Source organism: Galeopterus variegatus, unplaced genomic scaffold (genome assembly GCF_000696425.1).
Source record: "Galeopterus variegatus unplaced genomic scaffold, G_variegatus-3.0.2 Scaffold2, whole genome shotgun sequence".
Lineage (NCBI taxonomy): Eukaryota > Metazoa > Chordata > Mammalia > Dermoptera > Cynocephalidae > Galeopterus > Galeopterus variegatus.
This window is the reverse complement of record NW_007726113.1, coordinates 1,170,245-1,198,198: the sequence shown is the minus strand read 5'-3', so window position 1 is coordinate 1,198,198 and position 27,954 is coordinate 1,170,245. Positions and strand designations below refer to the sequence as shown.

The 27,954-nt window shown below is 35.6% G+C and overlaps 1 protein-coding gene across 9 annotated transcripts in view; it reads right to left on the bottom strand.

Annotated features, from left to right (window-relative positions):
* CAMK2D (calcium/calmodulin-dependent protein kinase II delta) overlaps positions 1 to 27,954 on the bottom strand; it is a 291,524-nt gene that overhangs the window by 58,380 nt on the left and 205,190 nt on the right. For all 9 annotated transcript variants that reach the window (XM_008565789.1, XM_008565923.1, XM_008566073.1 and 6 more), the window contains exons 7-8: positions 19,745 to 19,847; positions 13,273 to 13,356 (exon numbers count right to left, since the gene is read on the bottom strand). In XM_008565789.1, coding sequence (XP_008564011.1) covers positions 13,273 to 13,356; positions 19,745 to 19,847 — 187 coding nt within the window. The remainder of the gene's footprint in view (positions 1 to 13,272; positions 13,357 to 19,744; positions 19,848 to 27,954) is intronic.

Below are 27,954 nucleotides of genomic sequence, written 5' to 3'. Positions count from 1 at the left end.
GAACGATAAATGCTGGCGAGGTTGTGGAGAAAAAGGAAGTCTCATACATTGTTGGTGGGAATGCAAAATGGTGCAGCCTCTATGGAAAATGGTATGGAGGTTCCTCAAACAATTGCAGATAGATCTACCATATGACCCAGCTATCCCACTGCTGCGAATATACCCAGAGGAATGCAAATCATCAAGTCGAAGGTATACCTGTTCCCCAATGTTCATTGCAGCATTCTTTACAATAGCTAAGATTTGGAACCAGCCCACATGTCCATCATCAGATGAGTGGATACGGAAAATGTGCTATATATACACAATGGATTACTACTCAGCTATAAAAAAGAATGAAATACTGCCATTAGCAATGACATGGATGGACCTAGAATTATATTAAGTGAAACAAGTCAGGCACAGAAAGAGAAATATCACATGTTCTCACTTATTTGTGGGAGCTAAAAATAAATAAATAAATACACACAAAAAAAAAACCCGGTGGGGGAAGGAAGGGAAGAAGACATAACAATTACAATTCCTTGAAGTTGATACGACAAGTGAACAGAAAAGACATTGTAGGGAGGGAGGGGGGAGAGAGAGGAGGGAGGGAGGTTTCGGTAATGGGCCACAATAATTAACCACACTGTATATTGACAAAATAAATTTGAAAAAAAAAAAAATGAAGTCTTTGTTTCTTTTCTAGCTCATTATCCCAGAGGAAGGGCTGCCATTCCTCTGACTTCTCCAGCTTGCTTTTCTCTTGCTGTGCTTCCTCAAGCCTGGGAAACCTAAGAGGGAAAAGCAAGACAGCTGACACTTTACCCAGCATGCCCTCAGACTCCTTTTTTCCCTTATCAGAGGGGTTCTCTTTGTTTCTGTACCTTTCCCTTTTGGGGAGATCTAGCCCTGCTCCTGTCTATCATCTGGACATTTTTATATGATAGACACTGTTGCAGCTAAAATGGTTTTTAAGCAATGGTTTAATCTCCCTAGACTTACACAGCCTGCTTTAGGAAGATACAGTTCAAAAGCAGATTATTAAAAATTGACATATAAAATTGCATGTATTCATTGTGCACAACATGATATTTTGAACAATATATACATCGTGGAATGGCTCAATCTAGCTAATTAACAAATGCATTACCTCACATAGTTATCGTATTTGTGGTGAGAACACATCAACTCTCCATTTTTCAAGAATACAATATTATCTTTATTAACTACAGTCATCATGCTATACAATAGGTCTCTTGAACTTATTCCTCCTAACTGTAATTATATAATTTTTGACCAGCATTTCCCCATTGCCCCCACCCCACTAACCATCTCAGCCTCTGCTAACCTCTGTTCTATTCTCTACTTGTACAATATCAACCTTTTTTTAGAGCATATGATATTTGTCTTTCTGTGCCTGGCTTATTTGGTTGCAAATGACAGATTTTTTTTTTTTTTTTTTTTTTATGGCTGAATAGTATTCCACTCTCAAAAGCAGATTTTTTTTTAAAAGTCATGTGAAACACTACCAGAGTAAAACATATTTAACATTATTAACTAAACAAATAAACAAACAAACAAACAAAACTAACAAGGTTTTAAGATCAAGACTTAAAGTTATTTCAACACAGTGGAGTTTAAAAAGAAAAAAAGACCATGAAAACAAATCATCATGTATTGGAACCTCACCTTTACAACATAAGAATAATTTTTCCATCTTTCACTACATTGTAGACTTAATGTGCTTTCATTTAAATTTATTTTCATATCATTTTTACTATCTGATGTAACAGATGCATCTAATGATAATGATGATGATAATAATGATGAGTGTCTGTGTTTTTGTTCCTAGAACACTAGTAGAAAAGAAGCACATTTGCTTTGTAATGGCAATAGTTTCCATTGAATCTGGACATTTTCCTAATAAACATCTGGAGTTAGGATATTATAAAATTATAAAACAGACTCACAACTGAGACATGCAGCATTCTGGACCCAGGCTGTTCTTGTGAACGACATCTGTAGTTGACACTTGATGTGGTGCTTCTGTGGGAAGGGGAATCTCATGGGGGCCATTCCCTGAGAAGAGCAGCCAATACATACATAGATGCCCACAATTTAATTATTTAATTGAGGAGTTTCTCCCCCCAAATGTACTTTTAATAAAATAATAGTATAAGTATCAGAGATTTAAAAACCAAAAAAACAAACAAAAAAACCCACTTTTGGCCTGCCTGAATCTTTCAAGAAAAAAAAAAAAATCTACACGGGCATTAATGAGTAGACTGATGTTAAATTGTCAATGCCTATTTAAATAAACGTTGCTTTGCCAGCTTATTTTGACTTGTTCACAAGGCTAGAGTCGAAGGCCTTTCTGACTTATGCTCTCTTGAAGTTCTATTTTCTGAAAAGTATAGAACCATGAGAGTCGTGGCACAATGATAATGTAATATTAATAAGTTCCACTGTAGATAACATTTATTGAGCAGTTACATGTACTTTAATGCATGACCTCATTTCATCTATGTACAACCATATGAGGTAGATATTGTTACTACTCCCATTTAATAGATGAAGAAATGAGGCTGAGAGTTTAAGTAACTGTTTGAGCCATAAGGAGGCCTGGCATAGTAATGCCTGAAACATTCCCTGCAGCCACTTTTTATCTATAAACTTTAACAAGAATGGTCATGTACAGTTTTAAACTTTGTGTTGTCTAATTTAGAGACTTTGACTTACTTGTACAGGTGTCCATTTGGTCCTGCCTTAACTGTCCCCTGCAACCACCTTTTCCTTAGCTATGTACTTTAACAAGTGGTTAAAGTGTTTGCTCTAATTCAGAATCCTTGCCTCACTATTAAGGTTCCAATTTACCTTTTTCTTATACCCTAATATTTTACCTTTTCCTCTTAGGTCAGAGAAAAAAGGGTGAAAAAATATATATACCAGTGCTTTTCCTCTCCCTGTATAACTAAGGCACTAAAATCTTTATAAGCCAAATAACTAAACGATCATTTTTTTTTTTAGCAAGAACATTTGGGGGGTGGTGATGTGACCTCCAATTTTGGGTATCTCTCAGGATGTTACCAGCCTTTGATGATCATCACCTATATATTTCATTGGGGTTGCAAAACGATGATATTCTAATTATATCACCCCTTCTTTAGACTAAGAAAAACTTGCTTAATCAACAACTTGGCTGCCCTGAGGTACAGTTCATATAGGAAAAGTAGAACAGTTATTTATTTATTTCCCTCTTTATTAAACAGTTTTTGAAATAATACATTGGCTCCTCATCTTCCTACAAACGTTAGGACTTCTGTTGAATTTTAATGATCATTATAAACTCATGAATTTAAACTTATTGATGTGTTTCAATTCATTACTATAATTTTTCTTATTGATCCTCTAATTGTCCCATCTTTGACCAGTGTAAACCTCCTTAAGTTGGCTCCTGAATCCTGTTAATACAAACCCAGTGGCCTTTAAGAGTTTCTCTTCTTTTTGGTATGACGGGATGCTCTTGGATCATCCTGTACTTTTCCTGATCCTGATTTGGAATCAGCCACCGCTACGAGAAGTTCTGGTTCCTTTTAGTGGTAAATAGTACATAAAGGCCAAGATTGGGCACTTAGGTATGCTCTGTGGAAACTACGGTTTTCTTTAAAAAATAAATTAAGAAATGAGGAAAAAGGAGAGAGAGTAGTGGAACCTACGGATTAAAAGAGACTGAAAAGAACTAAGAGACCAAACTAATAACAAAATTATGACATGAGAGGGCAAACTGAAAAAATGGCTAGATATTTGATGATAGTAAGCAATCATTACTAAAGTTTTAAATTGGTATTATTGTCATACTTTTAACAGAGTCCTTTTCATTTAGAGATGTGAAAGTTTTCAGAAGCAAACTGGAGTTGCTTGTGTTAAACAAAAACAAAACAAAAACAAAATCCTGACAAGCAGAGCTGGAGAAGGACATGAAAGGTGGTGCAGGGGTCATCTCAAGCACATATGCCTGATGACAAGAACTATCCCAAAGGACTCCGCAAAACCACACCACACTTTGCACAGAAGCCATCAAAATCTTACACAAAAAATAGTTCTGCAAGGACATCTGTTCAGCAATTGCCTGTCTAACTTTGGACTGGCATCACTCTTGTTATTGATCCTTATAGCCAAGGATAATTATCTCAAAATAACTGTGTTAATCCTCTATCGTTTTTTTCTTTAAAAACCTTTGTCTTCTTATACCTCCCTGAATATGCACATAGTTACCAGGCACGCATATTCCTGTTGCAATGCCTTATTCCTGAACAAATATAATTTTCTTTTAGAGAGCCCCTTTCTGTTTGTTATTTAGGTTGACCAAGATATACATCAAAATATTTATTTATAGACATATTGTTATGATGTTTGGATTTCAATAAAATAATCTCAGGGTGGAGAAGTGAGTGGGGGGTTAGGTAAAATAAGATTAGCCATCAATCAGTTCATTATACTATTCTTTCCTTTTGTATGTTTCAAATTTTCCATAATAAAAAGTTAAAAAACTATGTTTGACACAGTCAGTTCCGTGTAACATTTAAAAATAGATGCTAAAACCAGTTTTCATTATCTTATGTATATATTTGTGCTCGAGAGAGGCTAGAGATGTTTGATTAATAAGGGTTTTGAGAAGCGGTGATTACTGATTAGGGAGAAAGACTACATTAACAAAAATATTCAAAACTGATTTTAATAAAAGCTAATCTTAGAAAAATGATTAAACCTATGATTACACTAATGATTAAATATTCTAAAGGCTGTTCTTATGAAAGGAGAGATGAAGAAAGGAAGTTGAAAAACTCTGGGAAGTTATTTGGAAGTTAATGAAACAATCTACTCAAGATATCCACTTAATACTCTCAGTAAATAAAGGGGTACACTATGAGATTACATGCAAAGCACATGTGGAGTTTGGAAATGTACCATTAACTATATGAGTGATAAGTATGGCTCTTTCTGATCTTACTGTGATATCTAAGCAGAAAATAACCATCTGGTATAGTCTGGATATGTCTCCCCAAAGCTCATGTTGAAACTTAATCCCCACTGTGACAGTGTTAAGAGGGTAGAAAACCCTGTTATGGTCATTGAAAGGTGGAGCTTTTAAGAGGTGATTAGATTGTGAGAGCCATGCCACAGTGAATGGATTAATTCATTGATGGTTTAATGGTGGTCACGGGCATGGTTATGATGGCCTTATAAGGACAGCAAATGAGGAGTTTCTCTCACTCAAGCCATGTGCCATCTGACACCCTGCATTGCTGTAATGTTACCACCAAGAACAAGGCCCTCACCAGATGTGTTCCCTGGATTTTGGATTTCCCAGCCTCCAAAACTGTAAGAAATAAATTACATTTCTTTATACAGTACCCAGTTTCAGGTATTCTGTTAAAAGCAACAGAAATCGACTACCACACCATCCAAATGAAATTGTGAAAGTGCTCAACTAACAATCTGTGACCTAAAGGGCCAACGATGGGTAGAATAAACAGCTAGAAGGTCAATGCCGGCAAGATAGGAAGTCATTTTTCAGTCATTTTTCTGTGCAATATAGTAGGGTGGCAAACTGACAGGTCTTTGGCACCAAGCAGATGAATGTCTGTGCCTACCCTGTGCAAGGTGTTGGGTGGTAACTAGGGGACAGCTGTGTCCATCTGTCTGAAAGGTACAGCTGCTAAATAAGAAAAAAAAGCATCATATTGTCTGTTATTTTGATCACTTTAGAGAAGTCAGAAACTGATTATTTTTATAGAAATCTCCTGATTATAAATTATAAAGATAAATGATAAATGTCAACACCTTCCAAAATAAAAGGTCTAAAAGTTTGCCCATGGCATCTGTGGACCGCCTGCAATGGACTGAATGCATCCCCCCCAAATTCATACGTTGAACCCCAATTTGAAGGTGGGGCCTTTGGGAGATAATAAGCTCATGAGGGTGGATCCTTCTTGAATGGGATTAGTGCCTTTATAAAAACAGGCCAGAGAGCTAGCTAGCTCTCTACTATCATAAGAAAATACAAGAAGTTTGCAGTCTTACTCTGAGGAAGGTCCTCACCAGAACTCTGACCATGCTGGCACCCTGATCTCAGACTTCCAGCACTGAGGACTGTGAGAAATAAATTTCTGTTGTTTATAAGCCACCCAATCTATGGTATTCTGTTACAGCAGCTTGAACTAACTAAGACACCACCTGTTTGCAACCTCTGCCATATTGTGTAAGAGTACTAAAAACTGCTGCCCTAAAGGAATTTGCAACAAGCTAGGGTAGTGCTATTTAACCTTGGTGTACATCAAAACCACCTAGCAAGCTTGTTAAAATGTAAATTCCTGAGCTCCACTGCAGATAATTTTTTAAAATTGTGGCAAAAAATATTTAACCTTAAATTTAAACACATAACATTAAATTGTACATAAAATAAATGAACATTTTGAAGTGTACACTTCAGAAGTGTTAAGTACATTCATATTGTTGTGAAACAGATCTCCAGAACTTTTTCATCTTGCAACACTGAAACTCTATACCCACTACACACTACCTTCTCCTCTGCCCTCCCTTCAGTCCTTGTAACCACCTTTCTACTTTCTGTTCCTATTAATATGACTATTATAGATACTTCATTTGAGTGAAATCATATAGTATTTGTACTTTTTCAACTGGCTTATTTTGCTTAGCATAATGTCCTTGGAGTTCATCCATGCTATAGCATGTGACAGGGTTTCTTTCCTTTTTAAGGCTGCTTAATAGTCCTTTGTATGTACATACAACATTTTGTTTAATCCTTTCATTTGGATGGACATTTCTACCTCTTGGTCAATGTGAATCGTGCTGGTATGAACAAAGGTGTGCAAATATTTCTTCAAGACCCTGCTTTCAGTTGTTTTGGATATATACCCAGAAGAAGTAGGATTGCTGGATTATATGACCCCAGAGAATCTTATTCAACGATTCTCGGGTAGATCCCAGGAAGCTGCATTTTTGCTAAGTACTTCAGGTCACTCTGAAGCATGTGATCTGTGGTTCACAGTGTGTAAAACAAGTTAGAAAAAGTACATGTACTAAATCTAGAGAGATTTAAGACAGTATATAAGTTCAGAATAAGAGGACATTGTTGATAGAGACTATGACTAGAGTAAGGACCCATGGATTGAACACTGTTGGGGTGATGGATCATAAAGCCTTCTAGTTTTGAGACATACCAATGAGGGCCCAGTGTAAGGTAATTACAGAACTGGTAATAGAAACAAATTGCCCAGTAGGCTTGGGATTTCAAAATAGTAAAAGTGCCTGATACTGACCTACCCCAGCTAAAGTATGAAAAGGCTCAGCCCTAGAAATCACACAACTGATGAACTTAAATTCATCATGCAAGAAAAGAAGAAACATATTCCAAAATATTCCAAAGGTTTGTACAAAATCATGGTATATTCTGTGACAGCCACTAATTTATTATCACTCATAACTGCTTAGAGTGGTATCTATATAAAGTAGAGAAGTAGTAAGATAACATACATGTATGTGCAGGTGGGGGGAGAAGGATGTTTCTAGCTTTTGTTTATTTATTCATTTATCTATCTATTTATTTAAACTAAAAGAGCTCTGTTAAAAGTATGCATCTCAACAAGGGATTAATATCCAGAATGTACAAGGAACTCAAACAACTTAGAGTAAAAAAAACAAGTAACCCGACTGAAAAATGGGCAGAGGAGCTGAATAGGCATTTCTCAAAGGAAGATATACAAACGGCCAACAGACACATGAAAAAATGTCAATGTCACTAAGCATCAAGGAAATGCAAATCAAAACTACACTGAGTTATTATCCCTTCCCAGTTAGACTGGCTATTATCAAAAAGACAGAATAACAAATGCTGGTAAGGATGCAGAGAAAGAGGAACCCTCCTACACTGCTGGTGGGAATGTAAATTAGTGTAGCCATCATGGAAAATGGTATGAAGTTTCCTCAAACTACTACAGATAGAACTGCCATACGATCCATCAATCCAACTGCTGGGTATATACCCAAAGCAGTGGAAATCACCATGTTGAAGGGATACCTGCCCTCCTATGTTTATTGCTGCTCTATTTCCTATAGCCAAGTGTTGGAACCAACCTAAATGTCCATCAATGGACAACTGGATAGGAAAATGTGGAATATATATAAAAATGGAATACTACTCTGCCATAAAAAAGGATGAAATTTTGCCATTTGTAGCAACATGGATGAACTTAGAGAAAGCTTATGTTAAGTGAAATAAGCCAGGTACAGAAAGAGAAACACCTCATGTCCTCACTCATAAGTGGAAGCTAAAAAAGTAAACAAAAAAAGAAAGAAAGATGTAACAATCACAATAATTAGTTGAACTTTCAAAAGGAGAAAACAGAACTGAGTCCACCAGAGGTGGGTAAGGGATAGGGGGAGGGGAGTTACTGAAAAATTAGTAAAGGGCCACAAAAATAATTACAGTGTGTAAAGCTGAATATATTAACTATCCTGAATTGAGCATCACATATTACACACAGGTACTGATATTCAACATGGTACCCCACAGACATGTATAATCAATTAAAAAAAAAAGTAAAAACTAGTGATCCAGTGACATCTATAAATATTTGCTCATTCCTTTAGAGAATTATGGAAGCAGCTATATACAAGAAACCCATCAAAATCGATTTACTGCTGTTAATGGCAAACCACAGGGCTGTGTTCTTATTTCATTAATATCTATTATTTACTTTCCAGTAATGGACTAGTTGTTTTCAAAGACTGAGTATAGGTCATACCACACTCTGTGTGAGATCACAAAAGCAAGGTAATGGTGGTAAGTATTTGAGATTTTATTATCTGTGTGCAGATAATTACATGCTTCTAATAAAAATAATGTACAGACTTCTTTTAGTCATTATACCAATGCTATGCGTCACTTTGCTTGTAGCATAATTCACATAGAAGACTAGCTACCGTTCTGCTAAATGGCTTGTTCTGCATTTCTTTTGTTACAGTGTCATTTCTTACCACACAATCCAGTCTACTCTTGAAAAGAAGTAACTATTTAATTGGCAAGAGCTAGTGTTAATGGATGGTTGAAAGAGTTTCCCTCAAGATAAGCCATAACCTAAGAGCAACCAAATAATGTGTATATTACTTTGGTGAGCAAGGGTACATCACCTTACAAATAAAGTAAATTTAATGTAACTTTCATGTAACCTGAGTGAGGTGATATGTAATAAAATGGTAAAACAATAATGCCAAACAGCCAGCAGTGCCCTAGAAATGTATCAAATAATTCATTATGATGTTCCCAGCAGTGGTCATTTCCCCCAACTATGTGATATTAGAAAACCTAAGACATTGCCATAGTTAGCTGTGTGATTCCAAGTGCACTTCTAGGCTCACAATTAAGAGAGGCACATGGTCTCTAAAGAAAATGAGAGCTGGCAGCAAACATATGCTCTAACTGAGATATCACTTATCACAAAGGAATTTGGCTCTTTGCAGACAATTGTGTGACAAAAGCAAAGCTAAGAACAGAATACAGCAAAGTGAAAGGTGGCTCTGTCCCTGGACCCACAGAGTAGTATTCCATTGTGTAGATGTACCACAGTTTCCTTATCCACTCATCAGATGATGAACATTTGGGCTGGTTCCAGCTCTTTGCTCTTGTAAATAGAGCTGCAATAAACATTGGAGTACAGGTATCCCTTCAGCATGATGATTTCCATTCCTCTGGGTATATGCCCAGCAATGGAATTGCTGGGTCATATGGTAGACCTATCTGCAATTGTCTGAGGAGCCTCCATATCATTTTCCATAAAGGCTGCACTATTTTGCAGCCCCACCAACAGTGGATGAGAGTTCCTTTTACTCTGCAACCTCTCCAGTACTTATCATTCTCAGTCTTTTGGATATTAGCCATCCTAACTGGATTGAGATGGTATCTCAGTGTGGTTTTGATTTGTATTTCCTGAATGCTGAGTGACATTGAGCATTTTTTCATGTGTCTGTTGGCCATTTGTGTATCTTCCTTTGAGAAATGCCTATTCAGCTCCTGTGCCTATTTTTTTAATTGGGTTACATGTTTTTTTGCTGTAAAGTTGTTTGAGTTCCTTGTATATTCTGGATATTAATCCTTTGTCAGATGCATATTTTGCAAATATTCCCCACTAGTTGTTTGAGTTCCTTGTATATTCTGGATATTAATCCTTTGTCAGATGCATATTTTGCAAATATTCCCCACTCTGTTTGTTGTTTTTTTCCTCTGTTGATTGTTTCTTTTGCTGTGCAGAAGCTTTTTAGTTTGATATAATCCCACTTGTTTATTTTACCTTTAGTTGCCTGTGATTTTGGGGTTCTATTCATGAATTCTGTACCAACTACTACTTCCTGGAGTATTTCCCCTATGTTTTCTTTAAGGAGTTTCATTGTTTCGGGATATATATTTAATTCTTTAATCCATTTTGAGTTGATTTTGGTATATGGTGAAAGGTACAGGTCTAGTTTCATTCTCCTACATATGAATATCCAGGTTTTCCAGCACCACTTGTTGAAAAGGCAGTCTCTTCCCCAGTAGGTAGATTTGCTGCCTTTGTCAAAGATCAGATGGCTGTAGGTGTATGGATTGATTTCTGGGTTCTCTATTCTATTCCATTGATCCGTGTGTCTGTTTTTATGCCAGTACCCTGCTGTTTTGGTTATTATAGCTTTGTAATATAGTTTAAAGTCAGGTAGTGTTATGCCTCCAGTTTTATTTTTTTTCTCAGGATTGCTTCAACTATGCATGGTCTTTTGTTGTTCCATATAAATGCCTGGATAGCTTTTTCCATCTCTGAGAAAAATGTCTTTAGAGTTTTGATGGGGATTGCATTGAATCTGTACATCACTTTGGGTAATATGGACATTTTCACAATGTTAATTCTTCCAATCCAAGAGCATAGGATATCTTTCCATCTTCTTGTGTCTCCCTTAATTTCTCTCAACAGTAGTTTGTAGTTCTCTGCATAAAGATTTTTCACATCCTTCATCAACTGTATTCCTAAGTATTTTATTTTTTTTGTGCCTGTTATAAATGGGCTAGTTTTCTTGATTTCTTTTTCTGCATGTCCACTACTGGGATACAGAAATGCTACTGATTTTTGTGTGTTCATTTTGTATCCTGCAACTTTGCTGAAATCATTTATCAACTCTAGGAGGTTTTTATAGAAGCTTTAGGCTGTTCAATATATAGGATCATATCATCCGCAAAAAGGGACAGCTTGACTTCATCCTTTCACATCTGGATGGCCTTTATTTCCTTCTCTTCTCTGATTGCTCTGGCTAGTACTTCCAACATAAAAATACGATTCTATCCTCCACAGAACCCATCTTTACCTGCTTGACTTTCAGGCCCCTCTTTGCTGCTTCTTAAGTACATCAGCAGAAACATATCTATAATGGGAGCTGATTTATTGCAAGCGAAATATTTGAACAATCTGCCATTCACATTCAGATTTGAACAAACATATTTTATTTACAACAGTCCTCTAACTCAAAGACATTTTAGAATTCATTCTTAAAAGATACTTTCAGGTAGGCAAGAAGAAGACAGAGCTTGGGACAAGACTAAGACCTTACCATTTAATTAGGTGGCATTCCATTCTTTTAGAATAATAATGGCTATTTGCATTTTGAATCGCTTTTACAGACTACAAAATGCCTTTCTTTTAATTGAACAATATTTGACCCTCCTACAATTTGATGAGGGCAATATATTCCTTTTTTATAGGTAAAGAAATCAACACATCTCTTATTAAAGAGACAGGGTTAGAAGGTGCAAAGCAAAGACTTGACAGCAAGTGTTGTGACGACAAACACAGTCGTAATAACTGCTGACTGTAACTAGTCATAACTGCCTTCCTAAGTGTGGAGGTAACTCTGAAAATCCAAGATTCAATTAATTTAATTTCAAACACCAAGTTGTTAATGCTAGAGAGATAAAGCTGACAAGAGTCAGTATGGGATAATCTATCACTATGAAGTAGTGATGATGAATTTATTTACTTTTCTAACTAAAATCAAATCTATAAAGTTATTTTCAGAATCAAATAAAGTTTCGTAACCTCTTCCAGGCTTACTAAAAACACCGAGGCAGTGGAATCTGTCCGTAGTACACTAAAGCCAATAAAGCCAAACAATGGCCATAAAACATCTATTTATAGACTGGTAGCAGTGACACAGTGTCAGGAACCTAGAGGACTAGTTTATGTTGATAACCCTAGCAGAGAAATATTTCAGAGCATCCTACAGTATCCCCTTTATTTCAGTCTTTCACCTAATTGAAGTACATGAATATGTTTGTAGGTTGAGGCATAGAAATTCCATCACAAAAACTGTGGTGGAAATCCCTTCCATTATATGTCATTGGGCATTTACAGGATACTTTCTTTTATTAGAGTTGGTTGATAGAGGCCTAAATCAGAGTTCAGGCCCCATGGGATAGTCAATTTCATTACTTTCTAAGGCACACTATTTCACTCTTAATCCCTGCCAAGCATCTTGGGAAACATGGTATTCGTTGGACGGGGTGGTTGAACCAGTTGAGAGGCTAGTAGCATAAATACAGAACCACTACAGGGGATGCTCCACATCCCTGTTCTCAAAGTGTTCCTGAGACCAGTAGTATTAGCATCACTTGAGAACTTCTTAAAAATGTAAATATTCCTCACCCAGAACTACTGAATCAGTAACACAGCAATCTGTGCTTTAACCAGCTCTCCATGTGATTCTGTAGGCTAAAATTTGAAATCTGCTCTAAGTTGATCACTTGAGAGCATCTACTCCAAATTTAAAAGATACTAGTTTTAACTACAGCAATACTAGTTGCTATAGACTGAATGTTTGTGTCTTCCCCAAATTCCTATGTTGAAATCCTACCCCCCAAAGTGATGCTATTAGGAGGTGTGGACTTTGGTAATGTGGAGGCCTCATGAGTGGGATTAGCGTCCTTAGAAAAGAGACCCCAAAGAGCTCCCTCACATCTTCTGCCATGTGAGGACACAGAGAACATGGCCACCTACAAACTGGGAAGTGGACCCTCACCAGGCACCGAATCTGCCAGTGCTTTGATGTTGCACTTCACAGCCTCTGGAACTGTGAGAAATAAATTTTTGTTGTTTAAGCCACAACAAAATGACAGCTTGTTGTAGAGTAGACTGAGTAGACTAAAACATTGGTGTATTACAAAATTTGCTTCAAAATATGATTCCTTACCACATGCCCACATATCCACTGGCTTTCCATAAGGATCTTTACGTAAAACTTCTGGAGAAAGATATCCAGGTGTGCCAGCAAAACCTAGGGAAAACAGATGTTAAAGAGTCAGAGTTGACTTGGCAAAATCAATATGAAATGGGAAAGTAAGAAAAAAATTTTGGGGGGGTGCTTCTTCATCTGATAATATGTTTGTCAAAAATAAAACGAAGCTTTCAGATACTAAAAAAAATCTCATAGTTTTTCTCTATAGCAATATTGACACTAGTCTATCCTGCCATGTAGCTCATTTGAAAAAATGCATCTTTTTTCAGATACGGAAATCCATCCATCATGCTGCATAGTCACTGTGTACACTTAAGGTCACTTCTGATTAGCAGCTGTTATGGTCACTTACTTATGAGGTAGTTAAAACTAAACCTGAGAAGAAATAAGGAAAAAATTGAAGATAGGGCTAGAACCTTGTAAAAGATGATGTTTATCATGATACTTAAATAACTTTATGAGAAGTACTTGTCTACAAAATATAAGAACCCAAAACACAGATCCTACAGGCAAATTTAAAGCAAATTTTCAGTAACTATTTTTGAAACTGAGATAGTCTATTGGGGGGTGGGGCAGTGGAGGTGGGGACTGGACTCAAAGTAACTGAAGAACTCAGCAGGAGAAGAAATAAGCCCAAAATATATCAAAGAGCTCACTGTGTACTAATAAATAATCAGTGTGTACTTATAACTGGCAACTACAGAGAAGACTCAGGAATATTCCGATGACTCACTGTTGAATAAGTATCAACTACACTTTCAACTTAAGAAGGAGATGTGGGTAAGAGAAACTAGATAGCAAAAGAAAGCTCCATATTATATAAATCAATGTAGAATTCAATAAGGTAGACTTAAATAACAATTTAGAGCTAGAATCTAGAGTAAAATATTTCTTATTTCTGAAAATAATAGCTTTTCAAATAAAAATATTTACTTTAAAAATACCAAAATTAACTATCCTCATTTGGAAGTTTTTTTTTTTTCTTTTTTAAAGCACAAATAAAAACTAGAAAAATCACTTTAAAAGGATATAAAATCAGGAATTCCTCCAACCACAAATCACTGATGAAGCATATTGTATATTTACTGGGGCACAAAGCATAAAGTGCCCAAGAAAGAAAAATTTTTTTCCACACTTCTGTAATAAATTTATGCTTATTAAGTACAAGCAATATGCAAAGAGGTATCAAAACAAGAATATGTACAATAGCATGTTTACTTTTCCGAACAAAATTAGATATGAAAATTATGCGAAGGATTCTGGACCTTTTTTTTAACATGGGGTGGACAGTGAGAAGGGACTCCAAGAAAATATTCGTATGGTGCTGTTTAAGCTTTACATGGACCATATATAATCCACCTCTACCTCAAACTTTACTTGAAAGAAATGTTCGATTGTTAGTTGTGAGATGAAAAGAATTATTGAGCAATAATGGTGGTTCCACTGCCTAAAGTTTAAGGATTACCTGAAGTTGTAATGTGGAGTCAGTTAATGCCAAGGCAGGGATGGGCACGATAGTTTTAAAGAGCTTCCCAGGGCTTCTGGTATGCCATACCTGCCCTTCTCCGTTCCCATTATCCCTCTCCAACTCCTCCAGAGTTGAGACACAGATAAAGAGAATCCAGTGAGAAACTGATGCCAAACTCCAGATTAAATCCAACATCCTTATCGTGCACTTTCAGATCCTTTATCTTCTAGTTCCCTTGTTCAACCGACATGATTTCGTTCTCCTTCTGAGAACTTGACCTATCTCTTTAACGTCTTTGAAAATGAACTACTCATTCTCACTTTTGATGCTACTTTTTCTGTTCTTTGAATCTTCAATTTTTCTCTCTACATTTTCTCTGACAGAGGGTGGTTCTAAATGATTTCCATCTTAGAGCTCTTCTTAGCTACCTACAAGTTCTCAAGTAATCCTTTCTCACTTTGAATTTCACTCTTTTATATACAATCTATACTCTCCAATCTAAAATTAGCAAACTTTAATGTATGTCTCAAATAACTTGGAATACATGCTAAGAGCAGAAAATATCAACAATATTTCCTCTAGGGAAGATAGAAAAGTAAGTTCCTATGTAAGTAAGAACAGAAAAAAATCATTTTAAATGTAAATTATTATTAATTTCTTCTGAAGACTAAAATGCTAAGAGAATACCATCACACTCATTCTTAGTTAATACAACTATCATTTGAATAGTGAGTGGTGTCCTTACCCCTAAGAATATTGAGGCATATATCTAAAGTACATGAACGCTAGGACACAATGTACTGTACAATGTGACCTCATGAATACGGAAATACTGGGGCTACAATAGATAAGGCCTTTCACAGGGGGAGATTAAACTCATAAGAATTTAGGATTATAATCACATATACTAACAACAGGGAAATTAATGAGAGTTTGCCTTCTTTAGGAATAGCATATGTTTCTTACTCTGAAAAACCAATAGGAATATCAGATAAAACAAAGAGAAAACAGAATTACTTACTGTTGGAAATGTATCCACTGCAACACATTGCCATTAAAAGAACCTTAATATTTTAAAAAAGAGACATAACAGCAAAGAAGCAAAGCAATTCTTCCATGAAGCAAGATCCTGGTAGTTATCCTTTATTATTATTATTTTTTTCCAACAGCAACAAAATGCCAGAAACGTATTGAAAATAGCATTTCCAGCTCCATAGGAGAAACAAGGCATATTTGGATACTGCTCTTTAGTAATTTTTCTAGCCATCTTAACAAGTGTAATGACATAGGGGGTTACCGCTAGCATTTTTGGCTGGTATTCAAATAGAGCAAGGCAAGGAAGTGAGAAGTGAATGGGAAAAAAACGCACATATTTTGATGTGAAAATGAGAGAAAAAAGAGAAAATGATAAATAGCTTCTATAAAGCCTTGTATCATATGTTATTTTGTATATATATTATATATTTTTTTTCTTATTTGTAATAGACCTTATATATTTATTAAAATAAAATATGCAAAAGCCTGAAGCTCTGGAATTACACACAATGAAAAAAGTGTCCTGCTCCTTTCTTATTAAAATAACAAGGGCTCTACCCCTCTAAACACTGATATGACATTTTAAAAAGATAGAATTAATTAGTTAAATATATGAGGCTATGATAACAGATAGTAATTAATAAATAACAAAATAAGTCATTCATATTATAACATGCCTTTATTCCCAATACCTAAAAAATGTCCAGCAGTACACCCAAAAGAAATGTAGTACTTGAAAAAAGAAAAAAAAAAAAAAAAACACGTATTCTTTTAAGCTTAGAAACTGTTTTTCCATACTTCTGAAATGCTGAATTTCCTTAAGTTGCACCTTTTTTCTAAAAGTCATTACTCTAACAGGTACCTTAACAAGAACTTAACTGTTAATAGCACCAAGCCATATGAAGAACTGTAACGTTTACTGTTGATCTCTCATTGTTTCTCTGTGAACAGCTCGCCTTAGAAATGAATTATCACAATTTGAAAATGTGTGTACTTTTATTTGCATGCTTTTGCTTTCACTAACCTGATACTCAGTCTTCCACTCATTGATTCACTAAACAACTTTCACTGAATACACAAAGACCTGTGACATTATGTTTCATACTGAGATGATTTTGAAAACCTTCTGAACATCTTTTATAGCCCAGTCATGTTCCTATAGACCACTTCACTTAGTCTCACCATAGCCCTGTGTTTGTTATTCCCGTTTACTAAGAGGATAGTGATTTCACAGAGTTAAACTGACTTGCTCAATGTCATACGGCTATTAAGAATCAGAATCAGGATAGAAGTTCAGGTATTCTAATTCAAAAAGTATAATCTTTTCCACTATACATAGTTCTGCCCTGAAACTGCATGTGATCTAGCAAAGGAGATAAAACATCGAGTTCAAAAACAGGAGAGATTTAAGGAACTCTATTCCAACACTCTTCTAATCATCAAGCGAAGTTGCTGATGATAATCTTGAGCCTCAGCTCTGTTAATAAAGACTCCTGTCTTATTCCTGACATCCAGTTATCACCATAAACCCAGTTCTGGCAATTATATCACTGGGCTTAAGTCCCTATTTCAGTATCCTGCCTCATACCCCAAGTATCTCATGAACTGGGGTCCTGCTTTGCTCTAGATACGACTTTGAACCCAATGTCTGGAACTTTTGTTTTTTCTAAACAAATCATCTTCAAGTTCAGCGTTCCTGTCTCCTCTGTTATTATCTGGAACTTGGTTACTCCTATATATTCCCTATTTCAAGCTATCATGCATAAATTGAATGATTACATTAGCCTAACTGGGTCCTTGCTTTCAGGTTAACTATCCTTAAACCATCTTCTACCACAACTGAAATCATCCTTATATAATGTTAACCCAGTTATGCCCCTCTCCACTAAATATTTTCCACTAGATCCCTGAAACCTCTAAGTTGAAGCCAAACCCTACAAAAAGACATAAAATCCTTTCTCATATCATTAACTATCATTCATCCCAGTATACTTTATACTTTAGTTATATCAAATTTCCTGTTATTTCTGAAACAGAAAAAAAAAATTGTTTCATGCTCTGAGCCTTTGCATGTTCTGAACTCTCTGTCCCAATGTCTTCATCTCCTTGCATGCGAGTGGAACAAATTCCCATTGATCCCTTAGGCAAACATAGGTGTTAACACATTATTGATCCTTTCCCCAGAGGAAGAATTTCATACTTCCTTTATGTATTCCCAGAGCACCTCTTACACGCTATGTTAAGGTACTCCCACCCTGTTACCCTGCATGGTAAATAGTTATTGACAAATAACTATTTGCCATTTAACAAGCCTCAGCTTGTTGAGGGTAAGGACCTCCAGTAATTTGCTCTGCTCATCTCTGTGAAAGCCTCACTACTTCCTAATGAACCCCTAACTCCTCTTACTATGGATTCTTTATCTGTGTCAACTGTACTCTTTCCCAAGATACAGGGATATAGCTGAATCTCCAATTTATAGAACTTATTCTAGGTTCTACCCTCTTTCAGTTTACAGTTAACTGAAACAAGCTTATTCAACAAATGTCAAAATATGGGGCCGGCCCCGTGGGGCACTCCGGAGAGTGCGGCGCTGAGTGCAGCGACTCTCCCGCCGTGGGTTTGGATCCTATATAGGACTGGCCAGTGCGCTCACTGGCTGAGAGCGGTGCGGGCGACACCAAGCCAAGGGTTGCAATCCCCTTACCGGTCACGAAAAAAAAAAAAAAAAAAAAAAAAAAAAAGTCAAAATATGACAAACCAAATGACAATTTGGAAGTATTAAATTTATCTGGGTGGAGGGAAGTATGGAGACACTTAATGTAAAAGGTGGTATTAACTTGGGAGGGATCGCTGACAAGGACAACAGTCAGGACTACTGAAACAGAATAGGCAGCAGAAAATGAGGTCCTGAATTACACCATCTACTCCCATTAACTAGCTGGGGCAGATTAGAGAGATATGTTGAATTTTGGGAGCTATGTGAACATCTTAGAACATGGGTATGTTAAGGATACAGGGAAGTATTTGCACATAAAACAAAAGAAGTAAGTACTTTTTGAGTCCTCTTTCTGTTTGTTGTTGTTGTCTAGAGGACAAAAAAAAATCAGAAGTGAAGGGCATTTTAAAAAATCAGCCTCAACATATTGGAAGTCACAAGAGAAATAAGACTGAGGCTTGGGAAGAGGGTATATCTTAGAATTTCACATGAAAAAATAGGTTAATACTGGAAAATGGCAGCTAGAGAGGCATAAGAAAATCCATCAGTAAAATAATTTATTTAGGCTGATTATTGAAACAATCCATAAACCGGGTTAGAAAAGCTATAATTTAAATTTATTTAGAGTTAATTTCTTCATTAACTAACTGTAAAGAAACAGAAATTTTGTTATATAGAAATTTCAAAATTATCAGAATTTTAGAGAGGAAACTGACACATTGAAGTAATAGAAGGTAATTAACATGAAACGCAGACACATAAATATATGTTTTATAATATTTAAAAAAAATCTTTAATTCACTAATCACAAAATACATAAAATAGTTTGTATTTACTGAATATCTTACTATTTACATAGCAGTTTTTGACATCATGTGAGGTTGTATGTGAACAATCAACTTTCTCTCAAAAAAGTACTTTTCTAATATTGCAATCCTCCTGTTCATTTTTAGTACAGGATCAATTTTCTCAACATCCTTTAAGAAAAAATTCCAAGTGCTCTGTCATTAATATTTTCCCATAAATTATTTCTAAATTATATATCCTTTAATGTCAGTAAAATTAAGAGCTTATGAAGGTCCCATATCTTAAAATTTTAAATTAATCAGATTGTTGTTAGGATGAACATTTCTATTTTATTTTGGCTAGGAAGTGGGATTAGGAACCAAAAGACCACAGGTAGCATGAAGGAGAGAGGCCCTACTCACCAAACCATGCCTGTTGGTCTCCTTGAACTTCTATGGCTAAGCCAAAGTCTGCCAGTTTCACAGCTGCTCCCTTGGATTTGCTAGCTAAAAGCAAATTCTCAGGCTTTATTTAGAAAGAAAAAAAGAGAGACAGAAGTGAGAACCTATTTTAAGTGACTATTCAAAACTAACAACATTTTACAAGATTATGAAGAAAAAAGTCATGCACTGTCATCTCTCCCGGAGACTGCCATCCTAAATCCCAGGAAAAATATGGTTAGAAAATGATTATTATTTACCATGTGTGCAGGCTTCAGACAGATGCATAAATGCACTGGACAGATACTGGGTAGGAGAGAGAATATACTTGGGGAGAGATCAAACTAATGAAAGCACCTGTCTTGACCTGCTCACATGTTTCCAAGGACCTCTCGAGGTCCAGACTTGGCCACAGACATTGACTTAGAAGCCTAACAGAGCACAGACATTTCCAGCAGAAGGAAACTTGGCAAGATGTTAACATGAGTTGGACCAATCTACAGACATTTGGCAAATGAAACTGTGCAAATTAAATCCTAGTTGACTTCATGAGTTTGGACCCAAATGTAGTGATTTTGATTTCTTAATGTTTCCAAACAATTTCTGCACAAATTTTGGAGACTTTGAATTATGTATTAAAGTTACCGTCTTTAAGAATCTGTTTATTCTTAAAGGCAGGAAGAGTATACTATTTGCCAAATGTTATACTTAGCTTTCTTTCTTTATAAGCCAGTGTTTTTTAACACAATTTACATTTCTTCAAAGTGTGATTCAAAGCATTACTTATATACTTATTCTGACATCTCAGAATACCATGAGAAAGATACATTTTTATTTTCTTGGGTATTTATCATTTCTCAAGGGCTGATAACTTGGTCTTGGAATAAGGCTGTGTCTATACCACTGTTTCCCAACCAGTGCATCAAGACAAATTGGTCCTTTGAAAATAAGCACCGGGACAAAATTTTGAATTACCCTGGACTCCCTTTGTGGATTTTAAGAAATTAAGGGAGAAGACAGTCAGGAAAAGGAGGATGATTAATATATATAGCCAAGTTTATACATCCCCAGTTATCCGGAAGAATATAATGGCTAGATTGTTATACACACAGGAGAATGATTCAAAGTATTCCTATCCTGGAATAAGAACTAGTGAATTTAGAAGTGTGTCTCAGACTGAAAAAAGCTGGGAAACAATGGACTCTACAAGTGCCAAAACGATTGTTTGAAAATTTAAATATTCAGTCAATCAAATTGGTTTTGTTTATATGTTAGCAAATAAGTAATTTCACAATTTTTCATCAAATTGTTATTGAATTAGTCAATTCTGTTGATTGTTTTGACCTTGTGTAAACACAGCCTAAACCAGTATTTAATTTATTAGTTAAGCCAGCCATGCAAATTAGCAAAGACCCATAACCAGAACTTAGAAGAAATTAGGTTAAATCTACAAGAAATCAGAGTGTGAGCAAGTAAGTTTTAATCAAGTACCAGACTTCTTCAGGCTATTGCTGCTCACTGCCATCAGATTCATCACTATTATGACAATTGGTAAATGTGAGAATTTGTAATTTAGGGCTGACAGGGTTTTTGAACTACCTCAACACTGAATACATAATTTAATTTGGAGTTTGGGATGAAGATGTCTCAAGAATATGAAAGATCTCCATGCTGAAATAACTTTGAGTAAAACCTAACATTTAAAATTACTTGGAACTCTGGTTATATATCAATATACTATAGTATGTAATTATGTTAAATTATTTATATTTGACATTCTGTTTTCACAACTAAAATTTATGGTCTACTACATTCATGCATTTCTAATTTAATCAGGAAGTGATTTATGATTATTAATTTATGGATTTAATAACTTGGAAAAACCACATCAAACCGTAAGCAACAGTGGATTCTATTTCTTTGTGACTTTCACATTCTAAAGCGTTGAGATGTCCAGAGATCTCTGCTAATATACATCTGTCTTAATTTGTCAACCACAGACTCATTCATTCATTTTAGAAAACACAGCCATTTTAGGACTCTTAAGTCAAGTGGTATTGAAGTTTATTGAGCAAATGCCTGTGTCCTTAGTGAATAAACTTTTTAAAAATTTAATGTGTCTTTACTTTTTTCAATAAATTGAAAAGCTTCTGGGCAGTGCCGTGTGCATTATGTCCTTAAACATCAAGTATCTGCCAATTCAGAATGGAAAGCCTTAGAGTTTTAGCATGCATGACCTCTGAATGACTGGGGCAAACATTCATAACTATAGATAACCTAGAAGGTCTCACGGGAGGGCCTTGTGAATCATCCAGGAAAATAATAAATCCATCTGGATCAGTGTTTCACCTTATACCCATGAAGACTGTTCAGCTGCAGTTATGTACAGGAAAAGGCAGGGCTATTTCAAGGTGATTGCATAGATTTAAAAATTAATAGCACTGAAATAGCTTCTCATTTATGTATATCTTTTAGGCATATCTAAAATACAGAATTATGAAATGAAAAATTAGGATGATTATTGCCTTTATTAAAGGATTTTGCTTTTTAATGGTTCATCACATGACTGCTTTTAAATGACTCGCTCCAATGAGACATTAAAAATATCACACAAATTCAACTTCCATATAACCCTTTCGAATACTACCAGTCACAATAATCCCGTTATGTTCTGCAAGGGTGTGGGAGGCTTAATCACCAAGAATTTCTAAAGCAGCATTTTAACCAGGACAGGCATATTTACTCTGATTTTCTTGAATCACTACCACTCATATAGCCTCCAACTTAAAAATATACAGTATAGTACTACAAAAGTTCATGGGCAAGTAGATTAGTTCAAATTCTGAATGTCTCCACAAAGGAGGATAATTTGTGTTTATATTCTACCAAAGCTGAGAGAGTAGAATCTCTACTTAATCAGTGGCTCTTTCCTACATCACTATGTGCATATCTGCTACTCTTCCACCACTTAACAAACTAGTCAGGTGAGATCAGAATCACAGGACTACCAGTGGAGCTATAGTTGACCATGGAGCATAGTATCATGAGAGAAATGGAAAGCATGATGATCTAGAAAGAATGTGAAGATCTAAGTTCATGTCCTGGCCCTATCTCTTATTAGCTGTGTGGACCTGGGCAACTCACAGACTCTTGGAGCTAATTAGTTAGTTCCGTCATTTTTCAGATGAACATTATAAGGCTTCTAATTCATAACATTATCTATGGTGTGCTGTCCTCTGTAGGGACAATATACACATTAGTGATTAGCTATTGCATTCCAGTGCAGCTGGACATTTCAACATACAGAACTCCATCCCCCGCCCCCCACCACCAATGTTCAGTGTAGCTAATGTAGAATGTTTAGTATTTGTAACAAATGTTCATAATGTCTGTATTGAGCCAACTTAAATGTGATCTTTTATGTTTGTCTTTATATATTGAATTATCTCCAAATTCTTGCAATGAATCACTTTTAAAGTTGGTTTTTAAATAGATTCTACTGACATTCTAACACATAGGGTCCTTCCCCACCCCATTGCTTCCTAATGATGCAGGATTTTCCATGACATCTGGTCTCAGTGTCAACAACCATTTATAGCACATCAGCTGTAATGAGCAGCAACTGCTTGCAAGTTTTGTTTTGTACTTCCATATGGACACAATGGCAACTTCTTTCAATATGATTTAAGATTTTCTTGAAACTGCTCAAATATTTCAAAGTATTTAGGCAAGTTGTGGAATCACTTTTAGAACTAGAAGAAACTTGGGAGATAAAATAATTCAAACCCCTCAGTTTTTAAATGAGGTAGGGAGGTCCAAAAAGATGAAGACAGGACTTGAAGCCAGATTTCCTAATTCCGTGCTTTTAAAGAAGATACTGAGGAAACACCTTTGATTGCATAAAAAGGTTCCGTTCCAAAAGGTATTTCATTCAGCAGATATTTTTATAAGAATTGAAGTACTTAAAAATATTTACCAATCATACCCAAATAAAACACAGGGAAAACTTATGAAAAAGATCTAGTTTTAATCTTGCTTCTGCAATTATCATGATCTTTATTAAGGAATTGATTAGGCAAAGGCAATGATCATCTTCAGCAGTCCATCATATCATGGATTTATCTGTGCACATTTGTGATAATTACCTAGTAGATAAGACTTAACCATTAAAAACATATATGTGAAATCATTTGTCTTTTACTTCTTTTTATGCTTTTTTCTTTTTGAATATTACAGAAATAGCAAGTTATTAATTTTATTATTCCATATTACCTGACTTTTACATTCCCTTGGGTATTATTTTTTAAGGAGTGAAAGCTACCTTTTCAAATTTTTTTCCTTTGTTGGAAAATCTCAATATTTCAGCAGGAAGTTAACCATTCTCTGCTTTGGTGTGTTTTCAGTCACATTTCCTTTGCTTAAAAAAGGCGTGAACAAAACTCCTACAAATAAACTAAATGAAGTTTTGCATGAACTGAGAAGCTTGAATGTCACCTTCACTTGTTTGTGATTTTAGCTTTTATTTGTACATGGAATGAATGCCTGAGTTCATGTACTTAGCACAGGGAGTTACTAGCTGATACATGTGCTGTACGTTTGCAATTAGGAAGCACTCTCTATTGCCATGCATATGAGGGAACTTCAAAACATTCATGGAAAGATTCATATTATCTTTTAATTCTATTTTTCCACGAACGTTTTGAAGTACCCTCATATATGAGCAAGTTCATAAGAATTACTCTGTATTACATTCCTGTTTCTTGACTTCTGCAGTATCAGCACACACCGTGGGGTAGACTGAAAGAACCACAGTGTAACTGCAGTGTGTCCGTGTCAATTACCTACTCTTTCTCACTGCCTGACACACACTAGGCACTCAATAAACACTCAAGTGACTAAATAAATCATTGAAATTATCATGTACACAGTTTGTTTCTAAAATCTAGACATATAGGCAAATAACATATTCTTTAAACTTTTATCTTAGCATGATTCTGGAAAAAGTACTTGTGATTTTATAATTATTCAAAATGTAGAATTCACTATCCATGATTACAAAGATTTACTGAATGCTTCTCATTTTTCCTCCCAGAAAATGAATTCCTTTTTACTATGATCATAAATTTAATTTATTCCTATGCAATAGTCTTAAAAATCCCAAAAAAGTCTCCAAAATTATTTTCTTCATAAAAATATCTATCTACTTACCTACCTATCTCATATCCATCTATCCATCCATCCATCCACCCATTCATCCATCTAATTATTTTCCATTAAATAAAGTCCTTCTGAAGGGATGCTAATAGGAAAGGCAGAATTCTCTGCTGAGGCGATTCACAGGGTGTTGATTTATTGCTAAAAGATTTAGTTGTGTGTATGAAGCATCCTGTCCAGAATGCTGTTCATGAAGTAGTTTGGTAACCATTTCTGATATATTTGAACTGAAGAAATCTGACTACATTGTTGTGAAATATAGTTATTTGAAAAAGCATAGCTATTTAACAGTCCCCTTTTATTTACTTCTATCAGCTGATTCACAGAAATTGCATTCCCCTAGTTCTTAAATGAGAGAACACATCTGAACTGATTGTCCTTTATTTCTTGTGACACTAAGAATTGTCTCGTTACTGCAGCCTCTCTTTGACCTAATATTTTTCTGTATGCAGTACTTGTCTGACGTACTTCCTCCTTTCTGGGAGGAACATCACCAATAAATTTTATGCATATTTAAAAATGATCTTAAATTTAGTGCCCTATAGGCTTCCATGAACACAGTCTGCTCCTGTCTTGCTTTGTAATATATGCCCGCAGCTAGGACAGTGCCTTAGTAGCTGCAAGAAATGTTTGATGAATGTTCGTTCTCCCTTTTTCATCCTTGAACTTTGAACCACCAGTTCCCAAATACCCAACACCAACTTACAGCACTCTGCCCCTTATAAACAATCTATTTTTAAGCACCCCAAAATGATTGTCTTGATGTGGCCTAAATTAAATGTGGCAAATGCATTTCATACTTCTCTGTGTTTCTTTCCCAAAGGCTGTGGCTAATGCCACTTTACTGATTTTCTAAACTGGAAATTTTTACTTTATATACCAGTCTATTGTACAATTATGTTGCCCCCTACTCCATATTATGTCTTAACTATACGTTTTTTTATTCCTAATGATACAGATTTTGTATATTTCTGGAAAAATCCATCGGCAGGACTATTTTAACCTTTTGACTCACTAAACTTAAAACCATTTTCCCAAATAATTTTTAATACTGCTAGCAAAATTATGTTCCTAGCACTCTTTTGACCTATTCTTTGGTCTCTGTAAAGGTTTTTAATTTATACAACTGACTGAATTGAGAAGTAAGTGGTAGTGATTAAGCATGCATACCTGGAACCAAACTGAGTGACCTTGAATAAGTTCTTTCACTTGTGGTTGCTAAATTTTCCCGTTATGGGGGCGATCATATGCCTTCCTCACAAAGTTGTGAAGATTCGTATGACAACACAGTGTAGGGTACATGGTAACTGCTTGATAAATGACAGCTATTAACATTTTTATTATTAAGGTCCTGCCTTGATCCAAATCCTCCCAAATATTCCTATCCCTGAACTATCACCACTGCTAGATCTTCCTAATACTACTTAGATCTACATCAATTGGCCTGCCACCAGATGCACCTCAGACAACAGATTGTGGTCCATTTATCCACTGGGTACGGACTGGTGCTGACTGATGTACTTCCTTTATGCTGATATCCCACCACCTTGAACCTGCTCCTATTGCTTGTTTCTGGAACATCCTCAAATTGCCTGCTGTGCCTCAGCCATGTTTCTAGGTCCTGATAATTTTCCATCTGGTGGATTCTACTGCCTAATGAACCCAAAAGAGTGGCAGTTATTCAAATACTCAAATAGTAATCTTTATTTTGAATATATACTTATCTTCTTTATGTTATTTGAATATTAACATATTTAATCTATTTTATTCAGTGTTGCCTTTTATATTATAAATGTACTTTCAGTTGCACCTCATTCATTCCTAAATTGAAGGACTATGCTGCAAGTATTTGCTAGGTGTAAGGTCCTACATTAGATACTGTGGAGTAATACGCTATGTTAAATAGTTGTTGTTCCAGGAGGGGCTTACAAACAAATGGGACAGCACCCATATGCTCGCTCACAGGTACCTTTGGTAATGATGATAAACGTAACATTTCCCGTGTTTTTCTCTCACTTATATGGACAAATTAAATATGTGACCCAAACACCTGAATTATACACGAATTAACATATGATCTGGGATGTAGAAACAAAAATATATGGCACAGGACTAGTAAGAGCAACTTTTTGTTTAAAGCCTGGTAATAAGAAATTTTAGTAGTTGATCTCCTTTTTCATTTTATTTTATTGGTGAATATGCTATTACAAGCAGCATACTTATTAGATAGAGCATACATCTTGGGAACAAAAGGCATAAAACAATGCCAGGGATTTAGCACACTAAATGTGTGCATAAATTACCTCTAATGCACAATTTTGGATGCTCTTTGTATGTTTATGAAATGGCCTATGAAACAAGTGCTGAGAACCAGACTCAGCTGAAGTCTACTCGAGTCAGCAATTTGACAGAAACTAGGACAATTACAGAAATTATAACAAGCTCTCTCAAAAGTCCATCTCTGTACTTTCCCCAAATCAGAATAAGAATGGGAAGCAAAAATACTTTTCCCTCTTAAAAGAAACCTGACGGGTAATGCAGCAGGCCCTTTCTTTCAGCAGTAAGCCTCCCTAGAAATCACCTGCCTGAGTTTTTAATTAGTGACTTTAGCTCATATGTCAGGAAATATCTTCACAGCTCATGTCCTGGGCCTGTTGCCATCTCTGAATGAAGTTCAAGTCTTTGAAAGGCTCAGCTGAGTCTGGACACTTATAGAAGTACCATATAATAATCCTGCATAATATAGCTTAAAAGTCATGGAACATAATTCACACTCTTCATGCTTGGCTTTTACAGTACACCATGGTTACATATCATGGAGTAAAATGTTCCAAGTGATAAATTTATTAAAAAGAGCATCTTCTAAAATAGCACAAATGACCTGCCTGTCCATATATGTTCACTTAAGAGGAAAATGGTATTATAGGTTCTGAGAGGTGACAAAAAGGGGCTCTGTACACGGCTAGTGAGAAATTTTT